At 43.1% G+C, this 27,923-nt stretch overlaps 1 protein-coding gene across 2 annotated transcripts; it reads right to left on the reverse strand.

Moving 5' to 3' along the window:
• Positions 1-1,947: 1,947 nt before the first annotated feature.
• On the reverse strand, positions 1,948-26,288 carry LOC118085755 (maestro heat-like repeat-containing protein family member 6). 2 transcript variants are annotated; one of them, XM_035116714.3, is made up of 16 exons: positions 26,164-26,288; positions 24,050-24,398; positions 22,593-22,745; positions 20,125-20,279; positions 18,308-18,473; positions 15,776-15,945; positions 13,823-13,957; positions 13,612-13,726; positions 12,261-12,404; positions 10,578-10,754; positions 9,763-9,918; positions 7,669-7,761; positions 6,871-6,973; positions 5,583-5,648; positions 3,992-4,103; positions 1,948-2,015 (listed from the first exon to the last, which is right to left on the reverse strand). In XM_035116714.3, exons 2-16 carry the CDS (start codon positions 24,389-24,391, stop codon positions 2,003-2,005), a joined length of 2,100 nt encoding a protein of 699 aa, XP_034972605.1. In that variant the 5' UTR covers positions 24,392-24,398; positions 26,164-26,288; the 3' UTR covers positions 1,948-2,002. The 2 variants fall into 2 exon arrangements, with proteins under 2 accessions (XP_034972605.1, XP_088523678.1); XM_088667552.1 differs by lacking the exon at positions 7,669-7,761.
• Positions 26,289-27,923: the final 1,635 nt, after the last annotated feature.

Consider the following 27,923-nt stretch of genomic DNA (forward strand, 5'->3'; position numbering starts at 1 on the left):
AGGTTTTCCGCCGCCGGCCGGAAGTAAGGTCGAAGATCCCGCCGCGTGTCACTGAAATGGCTATGCATGTCAGTGCTGACACGCGTGTCATAGGTTCGCCATCAGCGGCATATGGAAAAGTAGGTTAAAGACAGATATTCAAGCAAACAAAATAAATACCATCTTGTCACTCTTTTACCTGTGTCTTTTTTCTCCCGCCATGCTGATCCTATCAAATAACGGCAAGTTCTGCAAAATATGCTTCAGAATAAGGCAAGTAATATTTGCATGCAGAATGTGACATTTCTTGGAATGAAGTCAAGAAAAGTAAGTAACAGACCATGCCATTGCCATCTCTGGCAAATGGTTGCCAGGTTTCCCCCCCTGCATGTAGGTTGTAAATATATACTGCGATCAGTGGAGCATACTGGACCATTACTTTTGAAAATCATTTGGAGATTAAAGTACTGTGAATAATATTGCCTGCAAAATGACACACAGCAGCTTGACAACTTTGTATTTATGAGGCAAATGGAAAGCTTGTTAGGAAATGTTAGAAGCAGCAGTGCAAACTTTCTGTTCTGCCTTGTGCACTCTGGACAGCTAACAAATCAGTTAACAAGCAAAGTGAATATGCTAGTAACTTCCTCTCTGAATAGATCGGGATCCATAATTATTGCAAGACATCAGTCATTTGTGTTGCTCCAGAGAACACATGTCGGGTGAATTGTTCCAGCAATTGTTAATTTCCTTTCCACTTCACAGATAAACATACCACTTGACACATTGTCCTGGTGATGTATAATGGCAAATCCGCTTCTGACCCTAACACCTCACTTAGTTTTCTTGTTTGTTCCCAAACAGATATTGCAAGCAGTTCATTCTGCTTATTAACACAGTGCCAGGACAGTCTAGAAATCTTTTTGATAGTTAACTGTTTCTTCTTCTGGACAACCAGTGCTTTCAAATGGAGTAAGGAGTGGCAAACTGCATACCGTATAATAGTAGAATGTAATGATGTGTAATGATGTTCTTAAAATAAATAAATAAATAAATAAATAAATAAATAAATGCAAGCCTCGGAAAGCTGAGAGAGGAAGGGGTGCTTAATTTGCTCCATCCTAATAGTTTTTACATGCAATCACTACCCCCCCCTTCTTTGCAGGATTTCAGATGCATACTTTGTAAATATGCATTTGGAATTCTGCAAGGTGAGGGAGATTAGAAGCTGATTGTAATTTTGATCAGAAAAATTATCACTGGAAATAAAGCTAAAGCATCTCAGTTCCACCCACACCCACACTCTGCAGTCCTAAGATATCCTTGGGATTCATCCAGTCCAGCCTTTTTCACATATACAGCCCAGCATATACAGAAACATAATAAAACATCAGACCTCACTGCTGTTTCCTGCTCCTTCATCATCTGCCTAATGGTAGGGCTGGTTCTGGGCATGTTTGCACACCCACCCCTCCGTTCAAAATTAAAAGCTCCCAAGTCTGCTTCACATTTTAAAAATGCTAAGGCTGCATAATGGTCATTTGGCACACCATATGACATTTTCCCTTTGAATAACAGCTCTTTCAGAGGTCCGTGAACATGCAAAACTCAGTTGTGAGATCTCTCTCCCTCTCCCTGCCACATTTTGTTAAGCCTACTATGTTGCCCCTTAAACATTCCTAGTAATAGCTGCTTCATATTTTTGAACTGAATGAGCAGATACTTGAATCAATAGGAGTGTAGGCAGCTGTGGGCAGCAAGCAAGCTGCTGGAAGGAGGTTACATACACTTCCATCTTAAAGAGGGTTTTGATTACTGCCTAGAAGATACTATGCATTTACATTAAGATAATGCCAAAGGAAGGACATCAAATGATCGACCTCTCCTTAAGAAAGCTACTTTCCTATCCAATTCTAGCAGCAAAAACTACCTAACCACAGAGAGGAACGCCACAATAAGCCTTCACCGTGAAATTTCATACAGTGCTCTTTATTCAGATGGATAGTAACTTCAGATACAGGCGTCAAATACAGGATCTGTAAAGCAGAAAAGTCAGCAAGAAAAGGAATCATCATTAACATTTCAGTAGGTGATGCAGCACACACCTTTCGACCTCATAACTATTGGTCCAGGTGGGAATCTCTGAGATAGGCATGGCCAAACTTGGCCCTCCAGCTGTTTTGGGACTACAACTCCCACCACCTCTAGCTAACAGGACCAGTGGCCAGGGATGATGGGAATTGTAGTCCCAAAACAGCTGGAGGGCCAAGTTTGGCCATGCCTGTGTGAGACCAAAGTGCATAATGACAAAACAAAATAAAACTACTAGTCTTGTGCCAAACCAGACACAGGGGCAGGGGAGGTTATATGTGTCTGCCCCATTTACATATAAAATGTGGGATGGGGGCTGACAAGAGTCTACCGTGAGGCAGAGTGAGGAGTCTGTGCTGATTTGGGGTGTCATTAAATGGGAGCAGATATTTATCATCTCATATTTTTACTGCTGGGGGTGAGGAGAGACATTTGTGGATTTTTTGTTTTGCCATATATACCAAAATAGTATGGATGGCCTTGAGTACAACGCGATGGGATGGGATGGGGCATGGAGAGCCTTTCATACTCTGTCTTGGATCAGTCCTGCTTACTTTCCTACTAAACGGAGTGCACAGAGCTCTTCTCCTCCTATATGTTGCAATACAATATTTTGATCCGCCAGTCACTTTTCCACGTTCCTGCTTCTCATCTTGGGGGAAATAAGGCATGGGGGGGGAGGGGAGGTTTTTGGGATCAGTGTGCTTTTTTTATGCACCACCCCTGCCTGCAGGTCAGATTCCACCCCAGCTTTCAGGATAGCCAAGAAGATTACTTCCTTATACAGCACATAGTTAAATTGTGGAATCTGCTACCATAAGAAATATCATTATTATTATTTATTAAATTTGTATACCCGCCCTTCATCCGTAGATCTCAGGGCGGTTCACAACATAAAATTTGCAATAGAAAAGACACAAAAAACAAGAACAGAAACAAACCAAAATCCCACCATGATTCAAAGGCAAAGGTAGGGATGGCCACACACGTGAGTGGCTTTGAAAGAGGATTAGAGAAAATCACAGAGGCTGAGACTATTATGGGTTACTAGACATGGGTTACTAGTTCCTTCACTGCCAGACTGTAGGGTGAACAGTTAGGGCTAGAGCCACCAGCTTGCAAGGAGGATGGGGGGATGGGACGGTGCACACTTGACATCACAATTTCCCGACATTGCATGTGTGAGCACCGCACCTTCCTCCCTAAGCTGGGCAGAAGCTTTCCGGGCTTTGGGAAAGAGGCAGCAAGCCTCTGAAAGGATGCCAGAGCCCCCCTGCCCACAGGACTCTTGGACCCTGTCGAGAACATTGTGCCTCCCTCCCCAAGCTGGGCAGAAATGTCCTGGGCTTTGGGAAGGAGGCACCAGGGGGACATTTAGGGGACTTTATACCACTATTGCCAGGGGACTGTATGCCACTGAATACCAGTTGGTGGAAATTGCAGGTGGGAAAGAGTGGTGTTGCACCCAGGTCCTGCTTGTGGACTTCCTATAGGCATCTGTTTGACCACTGAGGACACACCCACACCAAACATTAGATGGATCTTCTGAAGCACAAGTCTCCCCTGAAATAATACTGAGAAGTGTAGTTTACCACTCACAAAGATATGATTCCCAGCACCTTGAACAAATGACAGTTCTCTTTTGAGAATAGGATGCTGGGCTAGATGTTGGCCTGATTCAGGAGAGCTCTTCTTAAGGCATGTTATGCTCTTATATACAAACAGGGTATATGTGTGAGAAGACATTGCCACCATGTCTACTGTCATCCTTCGTAGCAAAAAATGCTCTGCAGCCTATTTTCACCCCCACTGCTCAGGAATATTTAGCTCTCTTGTTTCCACTCTTGTCCTGTAATCATGGTAGCTTTTAAAAAATCTATTAATGCTTAATTTTCACTGTACAGCCTGAAAGAAAACGTACCTTGGGAAATAGCGGGAACATCTGAACAGGTCTGCGCAGTACCTGCGTACTTTTTCTGGTTCTGGAACAACCGGGACAGGGCGCTGTGCTTCTGATGGGAAAGAGCTGAAAGCTGAGACAAAGAGTAAAGGGCAGATCAACGACTTGACATGGGAATGACCCAGTTCTCTTCCCTGTCAAATATACCAGCTGCTTTGGGCAAGGCTGGGTTAACAAAGAAGCATTCTATTCCTTAGCATACCATGGAGTAGAGAAAGAAGAGATACTGTAATGCTAAACAGTGTATGTCGTACACATGAGTGAGGGAGAGGGATTGTTTTGTGTGTGCATCTGTGAAAGCTTTTCATGACAAAGGTGGGAATGAAAAGTGGCGAAATTAATTTTGCAATGAATGAAGAGACACAAGAGAGCTGGTGGGTTGTAGTGATTAGAGGGTTATGCTAGGAGCCGGGAGAAGCTTCCAGATTGCCACTGTTTTGTGAGTGGGATACAATTATATACCGGTCATTTCTGGTTGTACAATTGAAGTGAATTTTGAACTCTTGCACCCACCCCACAGCACCAAACTTTGTTCAGGAAAGGGAAGTGATAGGAAAATATGCGCTAGAAAGTGTAGGATACCAAATCGCTTGATGTGGTACACAACTTTTGTGCAAACAAATCAGAATGAATACTCGGTAAACAGCAGACATTGCATAACCTCTGTACACACTCTGTGAAAACAAATCAGGACGAATGCTTGCTAGACAAGCTGCCTGGAAGAGTCACAGTGTTCAAATCTCCACTTAGCCATGAAGCCCCCTTGGTAGCTTTGGACTAATCACTATTTCTCAACCTAACCTGTTTCAAAGGTTTGTTTGGAGGATAAAACCTGGGAGAATGTATGTATGCCTCCCTGATCTAAATGTACTAAACAAGTCCCACAAACTCTCTGATTTGAAAGAGAGTGTATGACCTTGACCAGGGGGCAGGGGTGGGGAAAATATTCAGTTCAGTTTGCATTTATGGGCAGGTTTGCATCTTTAAAGGCAAACCTACCTAACTTGCATGTTTCAAAACACTATGCATACCTAAACACAGCTTGTCATTGGAAATCTGCACGTCTCTGAATTTTGCAATGCAGGTGTGCAAAAATGCATATCCCAAAGTGAAGTGTGCACAAAATGCACATTTTAGTGGAAATTACGAATCTACATTCTACTGGAGACAATGCACTTTGCAGAAATGTGCATATTAGGAGAAATTCATACTAAACTGCTGATGGATTTTCCTAAGAAAATGCTCTTTTAAAAGAAAATTTTCAAGGAAATGTGGAGAACTGAATTTAAGGCTGGAAAAACAGACAGATTTGCTAATCCCTACAATGAAATAGGTGTGTGGTATCTGTCTGTCTGTCTATCTATCTATCTAGCCATCTGTTCATGAATGACAAAGGGTGCTGTGTTTAACAGCAAAAAAGATGTACAGAAACGATACAGATACAGTTTCCTCTACAGGTATGCATATTTTTTTTCTGTTATTAGTGCAGACAGCAATAAGCAATACAAGAAAATTCAGACATCCTACTATTGGATGATATTATGATATTTACCTTGCCTAAGGAAGTCCACTTCTGACTTTTGTAGAGGACTGGAATCTAAGTGCTCCAAGAGAGAATCTAGAGATACGCCACACTCAGTGTAAATAAAAAGGGCTATTTACTTTACTTTCAGTTATATTCTCTGTAGATGGAGGGTAGCATTTGCCACCAACTTCTACAATAACACAGATTACTATCTGCAGATTCAGCCCGAACTATATCTATTGCTTTTGTTTTTAAAATATCTGCCACACAGGTCAGTTGATCCCTTAAGGTGGCTCTCAAAAAAATAACATTAAAATCAGCAGGAAAAATATAAACGAAACGAAACGAAACAGAAGAGCATATAAACATGCACATACACAAAAATCAATCTGGTTAAGAAAAGAACAGAAAGATAAAAGCCATACCTAGGTTAAAACACCCACTCACAACACACCAGGACAACTGCCACCACTGAATGACTCACAGAATATGAACATCTTTACGTATAATCATTCAATGTAGAGACTAGACAGGCATATCTGTGTTGTATGGAGTTTCAGAGTTTGGTCTCACCACTGAAAATCTGGGACTAGGAACAGATTCCTAGGCATCACAGCGGTAGAAAGTAAGATTTCCTTGTGGGAAAGTCTAGAGCAGAAGCTTTCAGAATTACCTTCAGGAAACCGTTTCTGCATAGATTTTTCTGTCAAAAAAACATCTGTTTGTTTGGAGCGGTTTACACAAAACATCAGCCAGGTTGGTGTGGCTTGCTATTGGCCAACTGAAATGAGAGGATTCCTAGCACTTTCCCTACAAGTATACATTGCAGGGGAAGATTGGTGATGATGGACATTGGTCAGGCTCCCTCCTTAGAGAAACCTCTCTGCTTATGATAAGCTTTCAATGAATTTCATGGCTTCTTGAAAACACAATTTGACAAACCCCTGATCTAGAGGGAGAAAAATGAACACCAGGGAGAGACAGACCACATGCCTGCCATGTTTTATTAAGTTGTTTATGAATGCAGGCCCAAATAACAGTGAAATTCTGCATGAGTTTACTTGGAAGTAAGCAAGTCACATTAAATTGAGTGGGACTTCCTAGGGAAATATGCACAGAACTGTAAATCGAGCCTCCAATCCTATACAGTACACATTTTCCTGGGAGTAAATCCCAGGAAACTCAGTGGGGATTTGCTTATTAGTAGATAAGTATTCAACTACCGTAAGTTTCTCCTCCTCCTAAGCAGAATAGTCTTACGAGCAGTGATAGAACTGGGATGGCAAATAAAGATGAAAACATTCTGTTTATATACCTATAAACATGGTGGCTGCAGTTCTTGTATAAGTTTGTGGGCTTTGAGTATAGTCTTGCGCCTGGTCCAGAAAGTTCCGTAGTTTTCCTGGATGTTCCTTAACCTAGAAAATGAACACTTTGATAAACACACTGTAATGGCTGCATAGACAGGGTATATTTGCCAGTTAAGAATGGTTCCTTTTGAAACAAAGTGAAACGTAGAGTCATGGGGCCGGATTGGCCAATACTGCTCCCCCTCCAGGATCCAGCCTATCACATGGACTGCTGTCCCTGTCTCTAGCATCCCTGGCCATCCACGTGGGAATGGCACATTCAAGCACACCCTGTGCAAGTAAAATCCAATGCATGAAGGCCAAAATTATGGAGGCCAAAATTATTTCCTGGGGGGGGGGGATATCCAGTAATGGCTATGTAATCGTTGGACGACATGTGTCAGGTTTTCTTGTTTGGGGGGTATTTTAATGCAGTTCCCCAAACTCGGGTCCCCAGCTGTCATTGGACTACAATTCCCAGCATCCCTAGCTAGCAGGACCAGTGGTCAGGGATGATGGGAATTGTAGTGTAGTCCAAAAACAGTTGGAGACCCAAGTTTGGGAAACTGTTCTAATGCAACATTTCCGCAGGATTGGCCAGGGATTATCAAAATACATATGGTAGGGGCATCTACATTCCTTCAGTGTGCCTGAAGGAAGCCTGTTTCTCTGACACACACTCTTTCGCTGGTTCATTTGAAATCAACAGATATGAAATCTATGGATAATATTGAAAAGATCCCAGTGTGCACAAAGGGCCTCACAAGGTGCTTGCAAATCATGCTCCAAGAGTCCTGGTTGTCATTTGCAGTCCATCCCAAGAAGATTTTGCACTCTTTTAAGCTGTCTCTACGACTCTGTAAAACAAGAGAGACAAGAAGCCTTCCCCAGAATTAGTGAAAAAAGAGATTATTTGAAAAAAAAGTTGAATAAAGGCAAATAAATTATAGAAGGGCCATATGCAATTGCCTCAATCACAAAAAGAAATTGTGTGCAATCTGCTTCCTGCTAAGCCCTTTTGTGTAGTTTGCCGGATCTTTTAAGAATTGTTATTAGGATCAGAACTTTTATTTAGAGAAGGAAGTTTCTAGCTCTCTTGAGTGCAGAGCTAAAAAATGAAATAATGACGAAAGCCACCGAAACCCAATGTATAAAGAAACCTTAATATATCATTATGGCATTCAAAGCTCATGATTTCTTCTAAACCAGTGTTTCCCAGGCTTGGGTCTCCAGCTGTTTTCAGACTACAATTCCCACCATACCTGACCACTGGTCCTGCTAGCTAGGGATTATGGGAGTTGTAGTCCAAAAGCAGCTGGAAACCCAAGTTTGGGAAACACTGCTCTAAACCCATCAACAAGCCCAATTTTTCACCTATCCCCAGTTTGGTTCTAACAATTCCAGAATGTTCTGCTCCTTATTCATTAATGAATTCATATCTGTTGATTTCAAATTGTTGTTCTTGAAAAATCCGCATCCAATTAATTTAAGCGCAGTATACTGAAAAAGAAGGATGAGGTGTAAATCAGCTGCTACTCTGTCTGTGCTTCCAGTTTGGTCCTTGGAGGTCTACCAGTTAATAATTTCCTCATAGGAATTCTTCACACCACCTATTTCCCAAGTTTTTAGGAATTGCTTCCTCGGGGAGTGAGCTATGTCTTCAAAGCACAGTTCACTCAGTAGAGGCTGGGCGTTAGTGTGAATGGACCACTGTAACACCAACCTCAATCTGCTTTCAGTCAGCACCTGCCTACCTTATTTCTTAAAACCAGTTTGGGGGTTGACTCTGGCTCCAACTATAGTTGGTTTCCCTGCCTTCTACCCCACTAGTTGAAATGGGCACCACCCACCACTTTCACTTGTAGTATCATGAGTCCTGGAAGGTTGGTCAACATTATCATTATCACATTATATTCCAGACAGGGAGTAGGGGCTGAAATTAGGAGACTGTAGTTTGCTTAAGCGGCCCAAGAATGTCATGGCTAAGGTGCGATTTGAACTCAGGACTGGCAACTCCACATTCTTGGAGCCACTGTACTACTCCAGCCCACAACTGGCCTGTTCTCAAATATCACCTTTATCCCCAGCTGTATTGTGTCACTGCAACAAAATATGCAGGTGCTGCCTTGTCTTCTGATCCAACGTAATTATATTTTTCACACTGCATTTATTTGGACTTTGTTATTTTATTAGTCAGCCTCAAAAACTGAACTGTTGGTATTTGTATTTTAAAGTTGCACACTATTCTGGATGCTCCAATAATAAAAGCGGTGAGGAAGTGCAATAAATCGTTAGAACAAATCCATGCAAAGATAAATAAGTGGGCTCTGGTGCAAAACAGAGGGTTGCTCTTCTGCTGTTCAAGCAACTTTCTGCTTTTGGAAACATGAGCAGTGCATCTTGCCAGTAGAGGCCCTTCAAGCCCCTTGGACTATAGAGCTGCACTGTTTGGCTGTGGCCATTGTCACAGGTGCAAGGGTGCCCCAAGAAGCCCCCATGGGCCTCACCAGAACTGGTGCCACCATGTGGCATCTTTGGGCAGCTTCTAGGGTTCCGGCACTTTAGCAGGGCGCACTGCTGGCGCTTCCTAGGCCTGTGAGCTTCCATTTAAATCTCCCACAATGCCCTCAGCCTGGAAATTTAACTGGTTGTTTCCAGCTGCCCAGCACTCATTGGAAGGTCTGTTGTGGATGCCTCCTGTTGTTGCCAGCACTGTCAAGTAAATGCACACCATCCCATCGGTGTAGGAAGAGCTCAACCAGAGAGAATTTGGTTGACGTCTCCCTCAGGATGTCCTTATCAAGTGGATCTGGCAGGAGGGGAAATGAGGCTTTGCAAAAAGGCACAATATCATTTACCTTAGCCGCAGTCAGATGTGGATCTTTGAGGTTCAGTAGCAATGTGACAATACTGTTGAGAACCTGGTCCTGCAAAGCGGCTTTTTCTTTCACGTCTAGGTTCTTAATCATGTCTTGAAACAGCTTGTTTGCCGCACAGGTTATTTTGGGTCTCCCCTGGGAATGAAAGAGAAAGGAAAAAGATTGACTTGATAACCTTTCTGAAAGACTTTGAGGCTATGTAGATAGATACCACTGGTTTGGGAAGAGGTGTTTGCACAATGTTAGCCACAATCCTTATTATCTATCCTGTATTTATCCTGCCGTTTCTTGTGAAATATTGCCTTTTGATGCATTACCCTCAAACCAGCTTCAATCTGAGCTGTGAGAACAACCTGGGTTACGTTTTAAGCCTTAGATACCATGGGTTGGTTCCGTGCCTGGAGAACGAACTGCAGGTAATTTTCTAAGATCTGTGCACCCCACCCCACCCATAAATGCACCATGACCCAAATATGTTTAAGACTGCAATCCTAAGCATAATTGTTCACTGTCGGCTCCAGGGCTGGGGTTTTTTGGGGGGGAGGGGGCACTTGGGCAAGACATCCTCAATGGCTGCAGCCACTGCCACTTGAAAAGAGCATACAGGAGACATATCCACAGCTTTTTTTCAGCCTGAACTCATCAAAACACAGTTCTCGCACTTCTCAGGTGGGCACCGTTGCCATTATAAGAGAACAAGGGAGGCGGTCATGGTGAGTTCTGGCTCCTCTATTTTCCCCCTTCCACCTGGAAAAGCCCGTCTCACATAGATGAACAATTCTTCTGAAACTTACGTCGGCCAAGAAAGGCTGAAGCTGTTTGACGATCTTCACAAATATGTTCATGTTTATATTGTTTTTGTGGAGTGTTACGATCTTGTTTACGACCTCCATAGCTGTCAAAATCACCTTCTCATCAGTGTCGTTAAAACTTGGAAGAATACCCAGGAGCAGGTTGGAGAGCTCTTTCTTCTGAAATGACACCAAAATCATTTTACTGTTAGACTACAGTAGCAATTTCACATTATGTGACTGGGATCCTTAGTTTAGTCTTGCTGTTGTCCCCTGACCAGAGTTGTGCACACATGATACTCCCACCAGTGGAAAGGAGTGGGGGACACTTCCCATACTCTTCCACCCTGGAGAATTCCGTGCCCTCCTAAGAATCTGCTCTGGAGGGTCGGGGGACCTACCAGAACAATATGAGAGGTGATTTAAGGGGGAAGGAAGGAATCAGCAGAAATCGCCTCCCCTCCATTCCACTAGTGGAATCCTCCACTGGATCTCGGTCTCATCCGTGAAGAAAAGGAACCCAAATGTTCAGAGTTGCACAACACTGTAGCTGAGCCTGGTCAGCAATATCACTAGCTGCAGACATGCTTCACTCCATTCCTAAGATGAAAGGTGTGAGGCTTAAGCCTTACCTGGCAGCCATACCTACTAGCCTGGAAACTGTTTCCCCAATGCAGGGCTTTCATATGTAAAACTTGAACACATAGTGCTTTAGGAGCAGAGATGTAGCAGGGAAACTTAACAGAGCACAACATCATTTGCCAGAGAGCTTGAGCCATGACTAGCCCCTCCAGGAATCTCCAGTGTGACAATTTTTTTAACCATTTCCAGACTCAGGAAACTAATGCCATTTAAGTACCACAGCTGTTTCATTCATTGATGCTATTGAAACATATCATGGATGCAGACACAAGCCCAATTAAGAAGTAATAATCTCAGTCCAGCAAAACCAGATTTATTGGACTGAGAACAAGTACCGTGTTCACACCCCCTCTCCTCCCATTTCTGACTTACTGTAATGCAAAGCATTGTTTTGGTGGTCACATACTGCTGCAAAATCAGGAAATGCATCACCCCGTGACACAGATTTGCATAAAATGTACATATGCTAATTTATAACTATAGATGCACGTTTAGAAATTATTACTGTACACCTCTCACCATTGTAAGTCTGCCCAGTGACCTGGATATCTGTGTTGGTTTGCTGTCCTGGGTTAACTTCAAGGTCCCTATTTTCCTTCATATTTCTATGAATTGGGAGTGGGGATAACTCTCCATTATCCTAACTGGGGCACGTAGAAATGCTTGCATGGATGGGTCACATTGGTTGAATACTGCCCAATAGTTCTTGCCCCTGAGCACTCACTCGGTTGAAAATATAATCTATTTACCCCACTTCTGTCATAGTCTTGCCAAGTTCACATCTAGCTGTGATTATCAAGTGGTGAGAAAAGGTACTCTGCGCATGCCCTTATTATTCACATATTCCCATGTTTGGGCCCTGGCATCTGACACAGGTTCTGGAGCTCTGCCGCTGGATCAGTTCCTTAAAGATACTCTCCTCAACTTCTTGTTTCAGTATAGCATGTTTTGCTTCAGTACAGAACAGCAGTTCCAGCACCTCCACCTCGTCCTTAGCTAGAGTTTCCTTTAAGCAACAGCAACAACAAAAATGAAATCACTCACGTTTTGCAGATGACGCGCCACATTGCCCATTCCATGGAGACTGAGCCAGCGGTAGGTTGGACATGAATCAGCCTGCCAGTTCTTCAACAGGCCCAGGATGTAATGTTTTTGTAGCACCGTGTAGGTGGATTCAGATGAGAGAAGCTGAACAACACAAACCAGTAAATATGTGGCAGGAAATTTAGAGAACTTTCCCCATATGTTGCCAGCTATCGAAAGGTAATGATAGAATACCGGAGTCATTCTCGGCTGTTGCTGGTGTTTCAGTTAATGGATAAGGATTTTCCCTCAAGCCCAAATACTGTTATTTTTTTATATATTAAAAAAAATCTTGGTAAAGTGGTAGGATTTGGTTGGAGTAGTATTGCTTTGCTTTTTGTGTTGTAGTCACGGTCTGTTTCGGTCATCTCTAATTTTTCTGCTGGCTACAAATGTGCTGGCAGGATGTGTTATCTGCACTTTTTGAGTTGTTTTTCACCATACAGTATACCTATACTTATGCAATGCACCAGAACCATTATACATGACAGCGGGAGAAAGGGGGAGAAGAATGTGTACAGAAACCCTGCCATAAAGACAGGCTAGAACTGAGTGAATATACAAGGGCCCAACCTAACATTTCTTTTCCATTCCTAAGTGACCGGGGAAGGGCTTCTAGCTCAGTGACAGAGCATCTGCTTTCCATGCAGAACGCCCCAGGTTCAATCCCTGGCATCTGCAGGCAAGGGTGTGAGAGATCTCCTCTCTGAAACCTCAAGCCACTGCCACACAGTGTAGGCCAGGGAGCCTTTTTTTTGTCCTGAGGGTCTATCCAACCTTACAAGGGCTACATGCCAACAGTGGCCTTAGTCATAGTCCTCACAACCAGGGAGACGTTTAATCTCAGGGTCATGGGTTTGAGCCCCACGTTGGGCAAAAGATTCCTGCGCTGCAGGGGGTTGGACTAGATGACCCTCTGGGTCTCTTCCAACTCTACAATTTTATTATTCTAATATTATTCTTAGAATATTATATGCAAAAATAAACACACGCATATATACTCTCCGCAGCCTTTTCTGCTTGGCCCACCAAAAGTTTCCAAGCAACGTTGACATAGGCTGTGTAGTGGAGGGGTGAAAAAATTTAAAAGCTAGGAGGTTTGTCAGTAGATATAAAGCACTGTATCTGTTGGTACAGCAATGGAATGTTTCCTCTTAACCATTGCCTGTTCCTCATGGTGCCTGAAGGCAAAAAAGGGATGCAAACACAAACACATTTACAGTTTTGTGTTCTGCTAGGACCGCACTTGTACTCAATGGCTATGTAATGTCATATTTCTCAAGATGCTACTCAAACAATAAAATAGACATACTGCAGTGAAAAAGGCCATTGCTGTCAGCTTCTGTTGGTCATCCCCATGATGGAGAAGAGGAATCACCTTGGTAAATACCGCATAGTCAAGCCCATGATGATGTTTGACAAGGGCTCTGTAAGGATATAAACAATATTTCATTTTGGAATATGCAGACGGCACACTGAAGAACACAATAATCATCCTCAAATTCAGGTCCTCCACTACTTGCCTGGCCAGAAGGAGAACTCCTTCAAGGTAGTTCTCTGGTGAAGCCAAAAGGTCCCAGCTTCCTGTTAGACTTGTAAAACACGCCTGAGGAGCCTTCTGCCTTTTCACCAAGGCCTTTAAAGCATCCATGGCGCAGCTGAATTTAGGGAAAGAAAAAGCATTTGACGGGGACAATAACCTTACTTAGAACCCTATGGCACATACACTTCTTTGTGAGTTTTGTTAGATGACATTATTAAATCCTTTATAAACTAGGAGCTTGCATCTTGAAGGTTATGAAAAGTATTGATTTAGGGGGACCTGATAGTTCCATCTCTGGAGCCACAGAACAATGTATTTCCATGCAGAGGCCACTTTGCCCAACTTATAAGCCTCCAATTTTGCAAAAAATTAAAATTTGTCAACTACGTATGATCAGTGGACCAAGAGATGCATGGATCAGAGAGTCTTTATAGAGAATAAATGGGGAATCCTGCAAAATTTGGAGACATGTGTAATAGCATTCTAAAATGCAAACTATTCAATGTGCTCACAGAAGAGGAAGTGATGGCCCCAAGCTTGAATGGCTCTGAAAGAGGATTAGACAAATTCATGCTTAATAAGGCTACTAGTCCAAAGGTCTCTGTTCTTACTCTACTGCAGGAAAAGTATGCCTCTGAATAACAGTTGAGGAGAGTGCTGTTGCACTCATATTCTCCTTGTGTGAGAACAGTACAGGTGGCAACGATTTAACGCAGGGGTCCCCCCCCCATTCCGCCTTCTCCCAGGTCCAAAAGGACCCGCACATTGGCAATCGTGTGTCAGTTGGACGTGCCTAAAATCGCCCCCATGTGTACTGGAAAAGATGGGCCACTGGCTTGATCCAGTAGGGCTCTCTTCTTATATTCTCAGTGCTTTTTTTTCTAGATAAATAGGTGCCACTACTCACAACCATGAAGTTGTTACAATAAGCACCACACTTTTTAACAACAATAAAAAGATGCCAGTACTGCGTACCCTGTATGTTCTTATCTTTATACAACTAAACACTGTCTTGGACTTGTCTCTTTGTATTCTTAGCAGGCGTATTTCATTCTGCACACCATCTGTCTGAGCCTACCTAAGCCTGTGTGTGAATATTTGTAGGGTTTTTGTGTCTGTGTGTTGTTGTTGTAATGTAGACCTTTTAAAGCAAATGGCGTGTGAGAGTGTCATTTATACTCTGTAGTTCTCAGTGCTTTAATTATACCAAATGTGACTGTATTCTGCAAAACACCAATCTTTATTAAGTACAAAAAAAGTACACTTGGATGGGTATAAATTCAGTGAATGATATACATCCATACTGTAATTAGCACCTGAAACAATAAGGAAGGAAATGGTGTAGACAGCTCAGTTCATTAGAACATGCCGACTTTGGAAAGAAGCACAGCATGCATGTTTATTATTATTATTAATTATTATTTATATGATGTTGATGATGATAATGATTTTTTTATTAAAAAACATATTTTGAAAATATTTACGTACATTTTGGGAAGGTATGGTCTGGGGCATCTAATCCCATGAATGCTCATGGAATCTTGCTCAATGTTCCCTTGCTTTGATGAGGGCGTGAAATAGCGAACTGGTCAGAGGCAGAGACAACGTGGGTGGAGCAGAAACAAATATGGGCAAAGCAACTGACTCTTACCTCTGCAAAGCAGGCAATACCCTAACCCCATAAAAGCTAATGGGACTTTACTGATAAAGCAAAATAAATTTCTCAGTAAAGCCATTTTGGAATGGACAATCTTTTTCAGATTAGAAAGCCTTTTTCTGCTAAGACATTTTAATGAGAATAGCTCCCCTGCTGCAGTGCAGGAAAGAGTAAGACCTCCAGAGCCTTTCCTTACAAGCCAAAGAAGAAAGAATTATGTTCTTATCAGACACTGATATTTACATGGTTAGTAGTACTCCATTAGCTGTCTGTTACCTTATGTAGTTTGATGTTCTGATTATGTCCTCCTGTCCAGGTTCGGCATCTGTACAGTTCATCAAGTAGTGCAGCTGAATAACCAGGAAGATGATCACAGATACGTAATAGCTGTTCATAGGAATTTTGCACTTTTTATCCCTAAATATTATGCACAGGGCTTTTGTTGCCTGAAACAGAATAAAAAAAAACACAGACCTTAATTCTTGGAAGTTTGGTTGTTCTCCCACAAGCAGATATCACTTGTTATATCTCGGATCATTGCAGTTTTACCTTAAGACTGTGACTTAGGGTTACTTTATGGCAGAGGCCACACCCTCTAGATGTTGTTGGACTACAACTCCCATCATCCCACACCATTGGCCCCATTGGCTGGGGCTGATGGGAGCTGGAGTCCTCTGAGGACTCATTAGCCATCCCTGTTGTATGGCTAGAATGAGAGATTCTAGCAAAACCTGGAGACAAGCAACCTAGAATATTTTTCATGTCTTTTTTGTTCCCTTCCCAGTTTTGTCCCCTCTCCCCATAAAGCCCAACATCTTCTGTAACTGGTCCATTTATGAACTAGCTAAGCAATATTGCCAGATTGCATATCCAAGCATAGAGGTGGTCCAGTACTGGGACACCAGAATACTATTAATTAATTAAAATTGTATATCACCCTTCATCTGTAGATTGCAGGGCAGTTCACAACATCAAAATACAAGCTTAAAATACAAAATCTATATATATATAAATGTAAACTGGCCATTTGGGTGTGTCTCCACTTTTCTCCGAAACCGCTTGACCGATTGCATTCAAATTTTGATACAACGTCCCAAGCGAATATCCGAGTGACCATATACAGTTTGTGTAGTCAGATGTCACACCTGGACCACATAAAACCCCCAAAACCCTGTGTTCCAGAACTCACAACTCAGACGAAAGTGCATGCTGGGAAATAGAACCCAGAAGCTCCGTCTCCAAGGCCAAGCCGAGATCGTGATGTCACCAACCGATATGCTATAACCACCACAAAGGTCATTCCTCCACAAAGGCCGATGCTGGGATCCTGCCCTTAGCCCCCCACCTCCAACCGTCACAGACAAGACCACGCCGTGCTGATACCACCGACACCACACCGAAAAGCGGACCACACCCCGCCATTCCCCCCCCCAACACCTGACATACAGGCTGGGATACGCCGGCACTGGCACCGGGGGACTCACAGGGATGAGCCGAGGGGTGGGGGGAGGAGGGGGAGTACAGGGAGGGGGTGGGGTCGGTCACAGGGATTTGCCAGGGAATGGGGAGAGGAGGGGACACGATAGCTCATAGGTCGGGACAGGATGGGGACACTCACAGGGATGAACCGGGGGATGGGGGGAAGAGGGGACAAAATATCTCAAACAAAATGAAGGGGGACTCTGAAGCCGAGTGTAGTCTCAAGGGGGACTCTGAGGCTCCATTTAACAGACTGAGCCACAGCAACGCGTGGCCGGGCCAGGTAGTACATAATAAAAAGAAAAACCAAAACAACACACACACAAACCAATAACAGCCCTCCCTCAAATACATTTAAAATGTTATAGGATGTTAATCAGCCTGGTTGAAGAGAAATGTTTTCACCTGCTGCCTAAAGGTGTATAATGAAGGCACCAGCTGAACCTCCATGGGGAAAACATTCCTCAAATGGCAAGCCACTGCAGAAAATGTGAAAGCATGAGTCTGGTCACATCTTGGCCTAGTTCCACAGGTTCCAGAACATTCTATTGCTTGAAATGAATGATAAGATGGCACCCTTTGGTTGAACGTTATTTAAAGGCTGGGAATGGGAGAGAATCTGTCATAGCACAGAAGGGCAGCAGGCTAGCATGGGATGTGAAACAGGGCAGGCCTTGTCACACACAGAGCTCTACCCTCCAACACTTCATTTGCTTCTGTGCTTAGCACCTGCTTGCTGCAGGGCATGAGCTGAGCAACTTATGCACATGTCCAACTCCTTCCAGAGTACATGGCATGGGCTGGTTGCCTCTCTGCTTGCTTGCTTGCTTGCTCACTCAGCCAGGGCAGAAGCCTCTCCCAATGTCACTTGGTGATGTGCTGGGGGAAAGGCAACCAGGCAAAACAGCTAGCCAGCCAATCCATGCCAACAACAAGAAAGCACCCTCACCACCAGAATGCGGGCCCCAGGAAAATTAAAAAGTGGGCTCAGACCTGCACTCCCAGAATCAGCTGGCTGAGGCAACCACCTCACTCTGCCCAACAACAGGGCCTGACATGTTTTGTGCACTCTCTATTTCAGGGTTTCCCAAACTATTTCAGGGTTTCCCAAACTACAACTCCCATCAACCCTAGCTAGCAGGACCAGTGATCACGGATGATGGGAACTGTTGTCCAAAAACAGTTCCCAAACTTTCCCAAGTTTGGAAAACCCTGCTCTATTGGGTGGTGGCCTCCAAGTTGATGTGCATCTTTCCAGTTCCCAGTCTATGCTCTAGCACAGCACAGCGTGTTACAATTGGAGGTAAAGGAATAGCATATTTCTCTCACAGCTAGAGGTAGAAGGGAGGAGTTGTCTGTGAACTTTCCATCTGATCCTGGGCGTTCGCTGCTAAGGCAAGGTTTCCTTTTCAGCACTTCAAGAAGCTTGGCAAGAACCTGGAGTCTTACAGGTTGTTTAGCTTGGCCCAAGGCTTCCCAGATTTGAGTGATATGCCTAAAATTAAAACAAACAAAACAAATCTATATCAGTGTCTCCACACACACACAGCATTGCTGATCACAATCTCTCTTGTATTTCTGTTGTTGTTGTTGTTTAGTCATGTCCGACTCTTCGTGACCCAATGGACCATAGCACGCCAGGCACTCCTGTCTTCCACTGCCTCCTGCAGTTTGGTCAAACTCATGTTCGTAGCTTCGAGAACACTGTCCAACCATCTCATCCTCTGTCGTCCCCTTCTCCCAGTGCCCTCAATCTTTCCCAACATCAGGGTCTTTTCCAGGGAGTCTTCTCTTCTCATGAGGTGGCCAAAGTATTGGAGCCTCAGCTTCACGATCTGTCCTTCCAGTGAGCACTCAGGGCTGATTTCCTTCAGAATGGATAAGTTTGATCTTCTTGCAGTTCATGGGACTCTCCTCCAGCACCATAATTCAAAAGCATCAATTCTTCGGCGATCAGCCTTCTTTGTGGTCCAGCTCTCTTGTATTTCTTGTGTTGTTTAAAGTGGAGTTATATGTATATACATGAATTAAGATGGATAAAGGAGCCCAACAGAACTTAAAGCCTGTTTGCTGCATATAATTATTGTTTGTTTACTACTAGAGGGTTAAAAGCATTTTATAGGATTTGATATTTTCATCAGTCTAGCCAGTGCTATGAAAAAGAAGTGCCGGAACTCACCATGAACACCTCCCTCTTTTAGAATGGCAATGGAGCCCACCTAAGAGGTGCCGGAACTGGGTGAGTTCCAGATTTTTTTAAAAAGCCCTGAGTCTAGCAATGACCCCCAGAACAGACAACATAAGAAGAGAGAGCCCTGCTGGCTATCAGGCCAATGGCCCATCTAGTCCTGCATCCTGTTCTCACAGTGGCCCACCAGATGCTTGTGGCAAACCAGCAGGCATGTTTTCCTCACATTTTAAACTTTTTTTGGGGGGGAAATGCGTGTGCAGGTATAAACAACAAACAAATTCAAAAATGCATTTTTCATGTGGTGTGGTATAATTTCTAAATAAGAGATATGGAGTCAGTTTTGAATGAAAAGGATGCTTGGTCCCTGTTACATGGAATTTCTTATCTTGTCCATGGATATGCAGAGAATAATTGATTTGGGTATTTTTTTTAGACACACTTGCCTAAAAACTGCAAAATGTCACCAGCTGGAACGTCTCTATCCCAATGCACCACTGGAATACAGCTCCCAAGAGGAATAAAATGAAGTGAATGCTGTTACCTTGGGATAATTGGTGACTATCGTCACACTTTAGGTGCTGTATCAAGACAGCTGCTCAAACTTTTTGCTAGCTCAGCGTAATTGAATCACCAAGAATATTTACATTGGTTAAATAAGTGACAAAGGTCACCTACAATATTCTGGTATAAGTTCTGAATAGCATGATATTTGAGTAGGTGGAGCGAGCGATATCGTTGCCAGTTTAGCTCACAGATTTTTCCATCAGAGGCAACCGGAGGAACTCAGGCAGGTGAATCAATGTTATTTCCCTGTGTGGCATGGCGGATGGAGCGCAGAACCTGGGAGACCTGGGTTTAAATTCCCACTCAGCCATGAAACTCACTTGGTGGCCTTGGGCAAGTCAAAGCCTAACATACCTCACAGGGAATCATGGACGACAACTCAGTTCCTCACCTGTCACAAAGCAATGAGAGTTTCAGAAGGCTTGAAACAGTTTCTTCTGTGTGTTTTTCAGCCAGGAGGCACACAGCCCCTATGACAACTTCTCTTGCACTAGGTTCCTGGATAGCTTGCAGGTGGAAATAAATAATATCAATGATTTCTGGCACCTGGGATAAAACAAAAAAAGGGTTAACACTGATTATTCTTTCACAGTTTCTGTTGCTTTTACATTTTATTTGCTTTTACATTTTTGGTCCTCAGATATGAATGCAGTAGCACTTATTAGTGTCTAGGTAAGAATGGCTTGCAGTGCAACAGAAAAGATAGCAGTTTGGGTAAATGGCTGTGCTCTTGTCATAAAGAGGTTAGAATGAAATCAACAAATTGCATCACTGCACTGCAATGATTATATATGCAGCCCCTCCAACCAGTATACCCTTGCTGTTTAGATACTGCTATGACCTGAGAACAATTTGGATGTTTAGAACATGTCTAAACATGATTGCTACTAGGCTGGCTTGCAGTGACTGAATCAGCAGAGAATTTTTGAAACAGGCATTACAGATAGTGATTGGGTTGAATTCAGAATTGGGGGAGTGCAGACAGTAATATGAACTTTCATAGCTTAGAAAGCTGCATCGAGGTGTGTGTGTGTGTGTGTGTGTGTGTGTGTGTGTGTGTATGCATGTGCATATGCAGCAGAGAGGGCTTGCTAGACAAAGATAAGAGAGGCCCACTATCCTTTACTAGGGATGGACAAAATGCTCTTAATGTTCATGTTCCTTGCATATGAGTAGACCGACATGTCCATTCCATTCTGTGCGGATTTGTTTGGCAAAATCCTTTAAATATTCTGCACGCTTTAAAAATGCATTTATCGATGATAAAGAACTTTCAAGGTAGCCTGAGGGCTTCCCTGAACCTCTCCTCTTTCTCTCTCTCTTTTTTTCCTTCCTAAAAAAACATTTCTAGTTGCTCAGAGCAGGTAGAAAGTGCAGCGCTTGCCACAGCCATGGAAAACTTTTGATTAAAAAATGCACGGAAGCAGTATGATGTGCCATCCTCCCTGCCAGGTGATTTTTGGGAGAAAAAGATGGCTAAGCTCTGGCACCTCCTTTTCTAGAAAAAATAGCACAGTGTGTACACATTACTATATTTGCATTCAGTCATTTTGTGCAAATGTCAACCAACTAGATACCTGCCAGCACTTCAGAGTTTGATTTAATTTGCTGGAATCTGACCTACATATGGATGTTCGTAACAAGCAGACGGATCAGATAAAGCAGCACAGTTGCTTTGCTTCTAGAGAACTACAGATAGTTCATCCTGTCTTTGTTTTGGTATAGGAACACAGGAAGCTGACTTATACTGAATCAGACCATTGGCCCACCAGCTCAATTTTACCTACACTGACCACTGATGGCCATTCCAGTCTTTGCCCACTGGACAGGTATAGGCAGGGCTGAATTGTGTTACAAAAGGTTAATTCCTGTTATGCTCCTCATTGAGTGGAAATGCCAGGATATAGCAGGTGCAATACTGATGTCATCGATCACTTAGCATGGTCACCTTGCAGCGTGAATAACATCTACAATCCATTTTCAATTCCCTCTCTATACCATAGCTCAGGATAGTATTGCAGACACTCTCAGGTTCAAACCTTGGCTTTTCCAGGGAGGGCTGGGAGTTTCCCGGTCTGAAACCCATCTCAAGCCCTGACGAGGTGAGGAATGAGTTTACTGAGCAAAACCCAAGGGATTAATCAATTAGTAGTAGTTTTCTGGACTAGCTCATGGATGTGAGCGAGGGCAATCTGCCTGTGGGATCTGTCACCCCACTGATTGCTAGAGTTGATCCAGCAGATCACTAACTGGATTTTCTCTGCTTCTCATACCCAGCTGAAGTTCTCCTTGCCTCTCGCTTTTGTGTGTATGTCCTTCTAATTTTGCTGCCCCTAACATTTTGCTGCCTTAGGCAGGTGTGTCGTTCTCCTAATGGTTAAACTGCCCCTGGAGGTGCTGCTGCTCTTTTGGAGCCCCAAAAGTTCCTGGCTGTGATGCAGTTCTAAGGTCAGGAAACAGGGATGCAAAAAGAGCCAATGGACATCCAAGAAAATGGAGCTCGCCCAGCGAAGGGAGCTGAGTAGATGAAGATGTGGCTCGTTTGTCTAGAAAGACTGTGTGTACATGTGGAGCATCAAAACACCTAGAGGGCAGGTAGCAAGGGGGGAGAGAACTGAGTTGGCTGTCACAACATTGCTCTTGGGAAGAAACCACCTGACAGGCTAAATCTATAACTGGGGTAGCAGATCCCTTTCCTGGATCAGAGCAATGCAAGCAGACAACCAAATAAGCTGGCATACAAACAACTAGTTGCTTCAGTACTTTTGTCTATCTCCAGAATTCATTGCTAGAACCCACAGGCACAACCACCTCCATTTTCTGAAACCCATAAGCATCTCTCTCTCTCTTTTTTTTTACCTTTCCCCTCAGTTTGTTCCTCTCTTTTTTCAAGATTGAATTCAGCATAGCTGAAGCTGCCTCGATGCTATTTTTGTCTGTGTCCCTCAGGCTAGCAATGGCTAAAAGTATCTGACCAGTCACAGTGGACTCTGCATCAACTCTTTCAGGTATCTGAAATAAAACAGAGGAGAGGCACTTGTGGGGGATACATTGGCAAGGGCATCCACTATCCAAAAGATTGACACCTGCAATAGACTAGCTAAAAGTATTGCTGAACTGGAAAAGTTGGATTTAATGGTTGGAGTGCTTGAGTCAGACTAGGGAGACCCAAAACCAACTTCCCCACTCTGCCATGAAGTTCACTGGGTTGAACTTGGGCCAGTCACTATCTCTCAGCCTAACTCAGTGAACTTTCAGAGGTTTTGTGAGGATAAAATGGGGCACAGCTACATATGCTACCTTGAGCTCCTTGGAGAGGCAAGATAAAAATAAAACGAGCTGATTTCTAACATACACTCATATCATTCCAACATCACAATTATTCAAATGTATCCAAATGTAAAGCAGGGACAAAAATACTCTAGATTTCCAAGATTATATGAGATGTCCAGGCACAAAGTAGGGAACCTCTGACCTTCCAGATGTTGCTCCCATCGTCCCTGCCCATTGGCTGCCCTGGCTGAGGCTGATGGTGCCCAGTAACATGTGACAGACCACAGGCCATCTATCACCTAGACCAGTGTTTCCTAAACTTGAGTATCCAGCTGCTTTTGGACTACAACTCCCATCATCCCTAGCTAGCAGGACCAGTGGTCAGGGATGATGAGAATTGCAGTCCGAAAACAGCTGGCGTTTGGGAAACACTGGCCTAGACCATCAAGGGCAAGTGTGTGGAAACAGAGGTCTTCTCACATAACAAGAGGGAGATGGAAAGATATAACTTGGAAATATATAACTTCTTAATTTGCGAATGAGCGAGCCTTTTCTCAAAAGTGGTGTAAAGTGGCTCTGGTTTGTAATACAAATCTGTATAAAACTCACATTGGCACAATGCTCATTCACTTTACAAATGTCTGCATTAGAGGGTGTGTCATCAATATCGTGCGAGGAAAGCACCTGGGTGTTTTAATCTCACGTGTAAAAAAAGTTTATGGCATGAAAAGAGGTTGCAGGAGGAAGTGTGAAGAGGGAAGCCCTCTTCACCCCTGAGGATACAAAAATGTGAACATAGACATGATGGTCTGACAAGTTAGGAGCATTGAAGATAAAATATGCCATAAAGGCTACAAACCTATAACTGCTTATCTGAGAGTAAGTCTCACTGAATTCCATTGGACCTACATCAGAGTAAACAGACATAGACTTGTGCTTTAAGGGGGTCTGTGCTGTATTGTTGTGGCCAAGACTTGGTGCAAAAGGAGAAGATGATAGCTTGGAAAGAGAGAAATCCACCAATTCGTACAGAGGGATTGTACCTTATTAAGGTTTTCGTTTTCCGGTGGTGGCGAGATAACATGATGACCTTTCTTCTCTTTTTCCTTCACAAGAAAGTCCCCAGGCTCTGACACTGGCTTGGCAGCAGAGACTTTCTCTCGAATTTGTGTTTCTGTTTTCAGCACACAGTATTTTTTCTTGCTCGGCATGAACATCTGGGCTGTATGTGGATTTGTTGCCTTTTCCTGGGTCATAACATCTATCGGGCTATCAAAGTTGGTTTGTGTACCCTTTTCTTCACTGGTATCTGGTTCACTGGCATATGCCGTGCTCACCCCAACATGTGGGCCATAGGTCTTTTTAATCTTTTCTTTTACAACCATGATTGATCTAGAAGAAAACACACACACACACACACACACACACACAAAACTTTTGTCACAGTGTAACTTAATACATATCTTAAATTCTCCCATGGAAGTATGAGATTGCAGCCTTATTCTTTTTTTATTAAAGGTTTTCAACCGAATATACCATAAAATCCAAACTAATAAAAAACAATATATCAAACAGAAAAAAACCAAAGAGATAAAACATTGATAAAAATCCTCATATGATCCTCATAAAAAACAAAATTATAAATATGCTAGCTGGCCCGGGCACGCGTTGCTGTGCCTGACTCAGGGTTCCTTGTTTCCCAGGAAAGGGGGATGATGTGTCCCCCCCGAACTATGTGTCCCCCCATTGTTGTGTCTCATCCCTGTGACTCCCCCCCACCCTGGCTCAACCCATGACCTATTTGGGCCCCTCCTCCCCCCACCCAGGGCTCCACTCGGCCTAGTCTGTAAAGTAGAGCCGAGGCCGAGTCTGTAGGCTGCAAAGTGGAGCTGAGGCCTAGTCTGTAGGCCTTGGCTTGGACTAGTATGTAAATGCGAGCCGAGGCCTCCGCCCTGTATCTCCATTCCTTGGCCCCCACCCTTGGAAAAGGAACTGTCAGCTTCTGGGTTCTATTTCCCAGCATGCACTTTTGGGTGAGTTGTGTGTTCTGAAACATGGGGCATTGGGGTTTTTACGTGACCCAGGTGTAACACCTGTGTACGGAAAGTGTCTTAGGTTACTCTCTTGTTCGCATGTGGCGTTGTGTTCAAATTTCAACACTATCGGTCAAGCAGTTTTGTTGAACATTAGAGAGGAACGGACATGCCCAGTTTACATTTATATATATATATATATATATATATATATATATATATATATATATATATATATATATATATCTGTGTAGCCCTCAGTCACCATTTTACCTTAATCTTCACACATTACATATCTTGATTTATCACAAATATAATTCTTTAGCTGTTAAGACATACATGTAGTTAATGAAACCCAGACCAAATGAAAAAAGAAAAACTTGGTTTATGGGGTTGTTGCTGTTTATAGTATCAGAGAAACAAGTTTGCTACAGTGTCTGGAGTTTCATGCTTGCCATACACCTGAAGAACCACCCCCCCTCCAAGAATCTTGCTAAGGGTGTTGGGAATTGTAGCGCTCTCTCTGTGTAGGGTAAACTACAGTTCCCACAATTTGTGGGGAGGGGGACATGCTTTAAATGTATGGTGTGTATGCAATATGCGCTATAGGAGTGATGATTAAATAGTTAAAATATAAAGCAGATTTCATGTCTTCCTGGGTTTTATTTCATAGTGCTATTGAAATCTCAAATTGAGACAAGGTGAAATTTATTCTAACTGCACCCAGGTATGTTTTAAAGAATCATTTCCCACCAGGTCATAATTGAGGGGTCACTTCCAAATGACATGAATTTTCAGTTACCTACAGAATCCATTGGGATTTATCCTGCATACAAAGAAACAAATCCCAACACACACAAAATACAAGGGCTCTCATTACTTGGCCATCAAACTAAACACAATGAAAACCCATGCTGAGATGCAGAATGGCAAAAGCCAAGAAAGACTTCTGGAATGTTTTGACAGGCAAAATCTCTGGAAGGACTGAAGACCATTCAGAACAATTTTTTTAAAATGCTGGTTACAAAAGACAAATACCAGCGGCTATGTCTGGCACTACCAAGTGTCTGGTGAGTTAATGGAGGCACAGAGAAGCAACAGACCACATGGAGACATCTACTTACAACCTGCATGGTTGGAACCAGTCATATATTTCCCGTTCTGCTGCAGCAGTTTCTGCCTCACTGGAATGTAGCAATGAAAGGATCAGTGCTCATCAGGGCCTGGGTCACAATGGATCTTATCGCGTCAGAGCTTTTGTGGCTACCACGGTAACAGCATCACCAAGGGCACCCAGTGTTCCAGTGGTTGTCAAGGGTATCGCCAGGGCTACCAACTCAGGCAGTTTTGTTTTGTTTCCCTTTTTCAGATGCAGGAACTCAAGAGTCCAAGTATTTTTATTTTTATTATGGCTTTTATATCCCACCTTTTCTCCAAGAAGCTCAAAGTGGCGTATACAGTTCTCTCCCTCATTTAGTCCTACAACAACCCTGGGAGGTAGTTTAGGCTGAGAGACTAACCTAAGGACACCCAGCGAGCTTCATGGCCAACTGGGAATTTGAATCCTGGTCTCCTAGGTCCTAATCCAACACTCTTACTACTATGCCACACTAGTAGGGCTAGAATTTTTGTTCTGAATTCCTTTTTTTTAATTACAGAGAAGAAACTAGAATGGTTTTGGCAAGCGCTCAACCAGTAAGTGTGTGGAGCCAAAAATACACATGTGTGCACATAAAGAGACACATCACAGACACAGTGACCTTTGGTGCGGCCTTGGCTGTTGCAATGTTCTTCTTCTTTCTACACTTGATCATATTGTCATCACGTCCCAAAAAGCATCCCATCTCTGCACAGAGGAAGGATATGCATTTCCTCAAGAAGGATATAAACCTTGGATCTGTAGGCTAAGGTTTTGCAGGGCTGCTAAATGGAAAGGAGCCATCCAACATCTGAACTTTGTGGCACCCCTTTGAATGTATCTGATCATCAATGCATGAGACAGTGCTGCTAACTAACCACAGTCTTGAATTCCTGTCAACTTCCATCAGTAAAACAAAATAAACGAAATTGCACATTTCTGCCAACACCGATCAAGAGCTGCTGAGCAGCACTTCCCTGTCAGCCTTCATAAATACTGGAAAGGACATTCCTACTTGATTTCCTAACAAGAGACAAGGCAGCAACAAATTATTAACATGTCAATTGTGATATAAGCCCCGGGTATGATTCCTCCCTCTCTTACAAAGCTCTGTATTAGGTACAAAACATCATATTGTTTCATTATTTACTGTGTCCTATCTACTCATACATGGTACTGCAGCATTGGGAATGAGAAGAAACATAATCAAAACAGGTTTATTCTGATGATTCTGATGGTTATTAGTTTTATGCGGTCCTTCACTAGAATTGGTTCTAGTTAGTTTGCACAACTGTTGATTGCATTCATTTTTTATTTGTTTAAATTCCTGGTTCTGATTGTGCATGCTTTTGTGCTACTGCTTTACTGGTGTGGATCACTGACAGGTCACAAGTTGTTGACACCTCCTATTCCAATATTCACTTATATAAACATATATTGGTATAGCTGTTTATTCTAAACATCTTTTAGTACTCTTATACCCCTTATCTCAGCCACTTCATACTCAATGGTTGGTGTGCATATCTACAAATGTAAAGTATAAATGTGATAAACACGTATTTCATACAGGAACACCATCAGGGAGCGGTGAGTCATTGAACTTTCTTGCTATGTGTAGGTTCAGGGGAAAACCTCACTTGACTCTGTATAAAATGGGCACAATGGTCCTGTCTTACAATCTGATGAAAGATCAGTAGTAGGGAATGAACTTTCATTTACCTGTACTTAGACAACAGCATTCAAGAG

This window comes from Zootoca vivipara, chromosome 4 (assembly GCF_965207765.1).
Source record: "Zootoca vivipara chromosome 4, rZooViv2.hap1.1, whole genome shotgun sequence".
In the NCBI taxonomy this organism is placed as follows: domain Eukaryota; kingdom Metazoa; phylum Chordata; class Lepidosauria; order Squamata; family Lacertidae; genus Zootoca; species Zootoca vivipara.

Excerpts from the sequence above, each read along its gene's own strand:
- LOC118085755 (XM_035116714.3), bottom strand. The coding sequence starts at position 24,391 with ATGGTTGTAAAAGAAAAGATTAAAAAGACCTATGGCCCACATGTTGGG. Across the intron at positions 15,946-18,307 it reads CCTCCCTTCTACCTCTAGCT|GCAACAAAAGCCCTGTGCAT; the intron begins GTGAGAGAAATA and ends ATTCTGTTTCAG. Across the intron at positions 13,727-13,822 it reads GGAGTTCTCCTTCTGGCCAG|AGCCCTTGTCAAACATCATC; the intron begins GCAAGTAGTGGA and ends ATATCCTTACAG.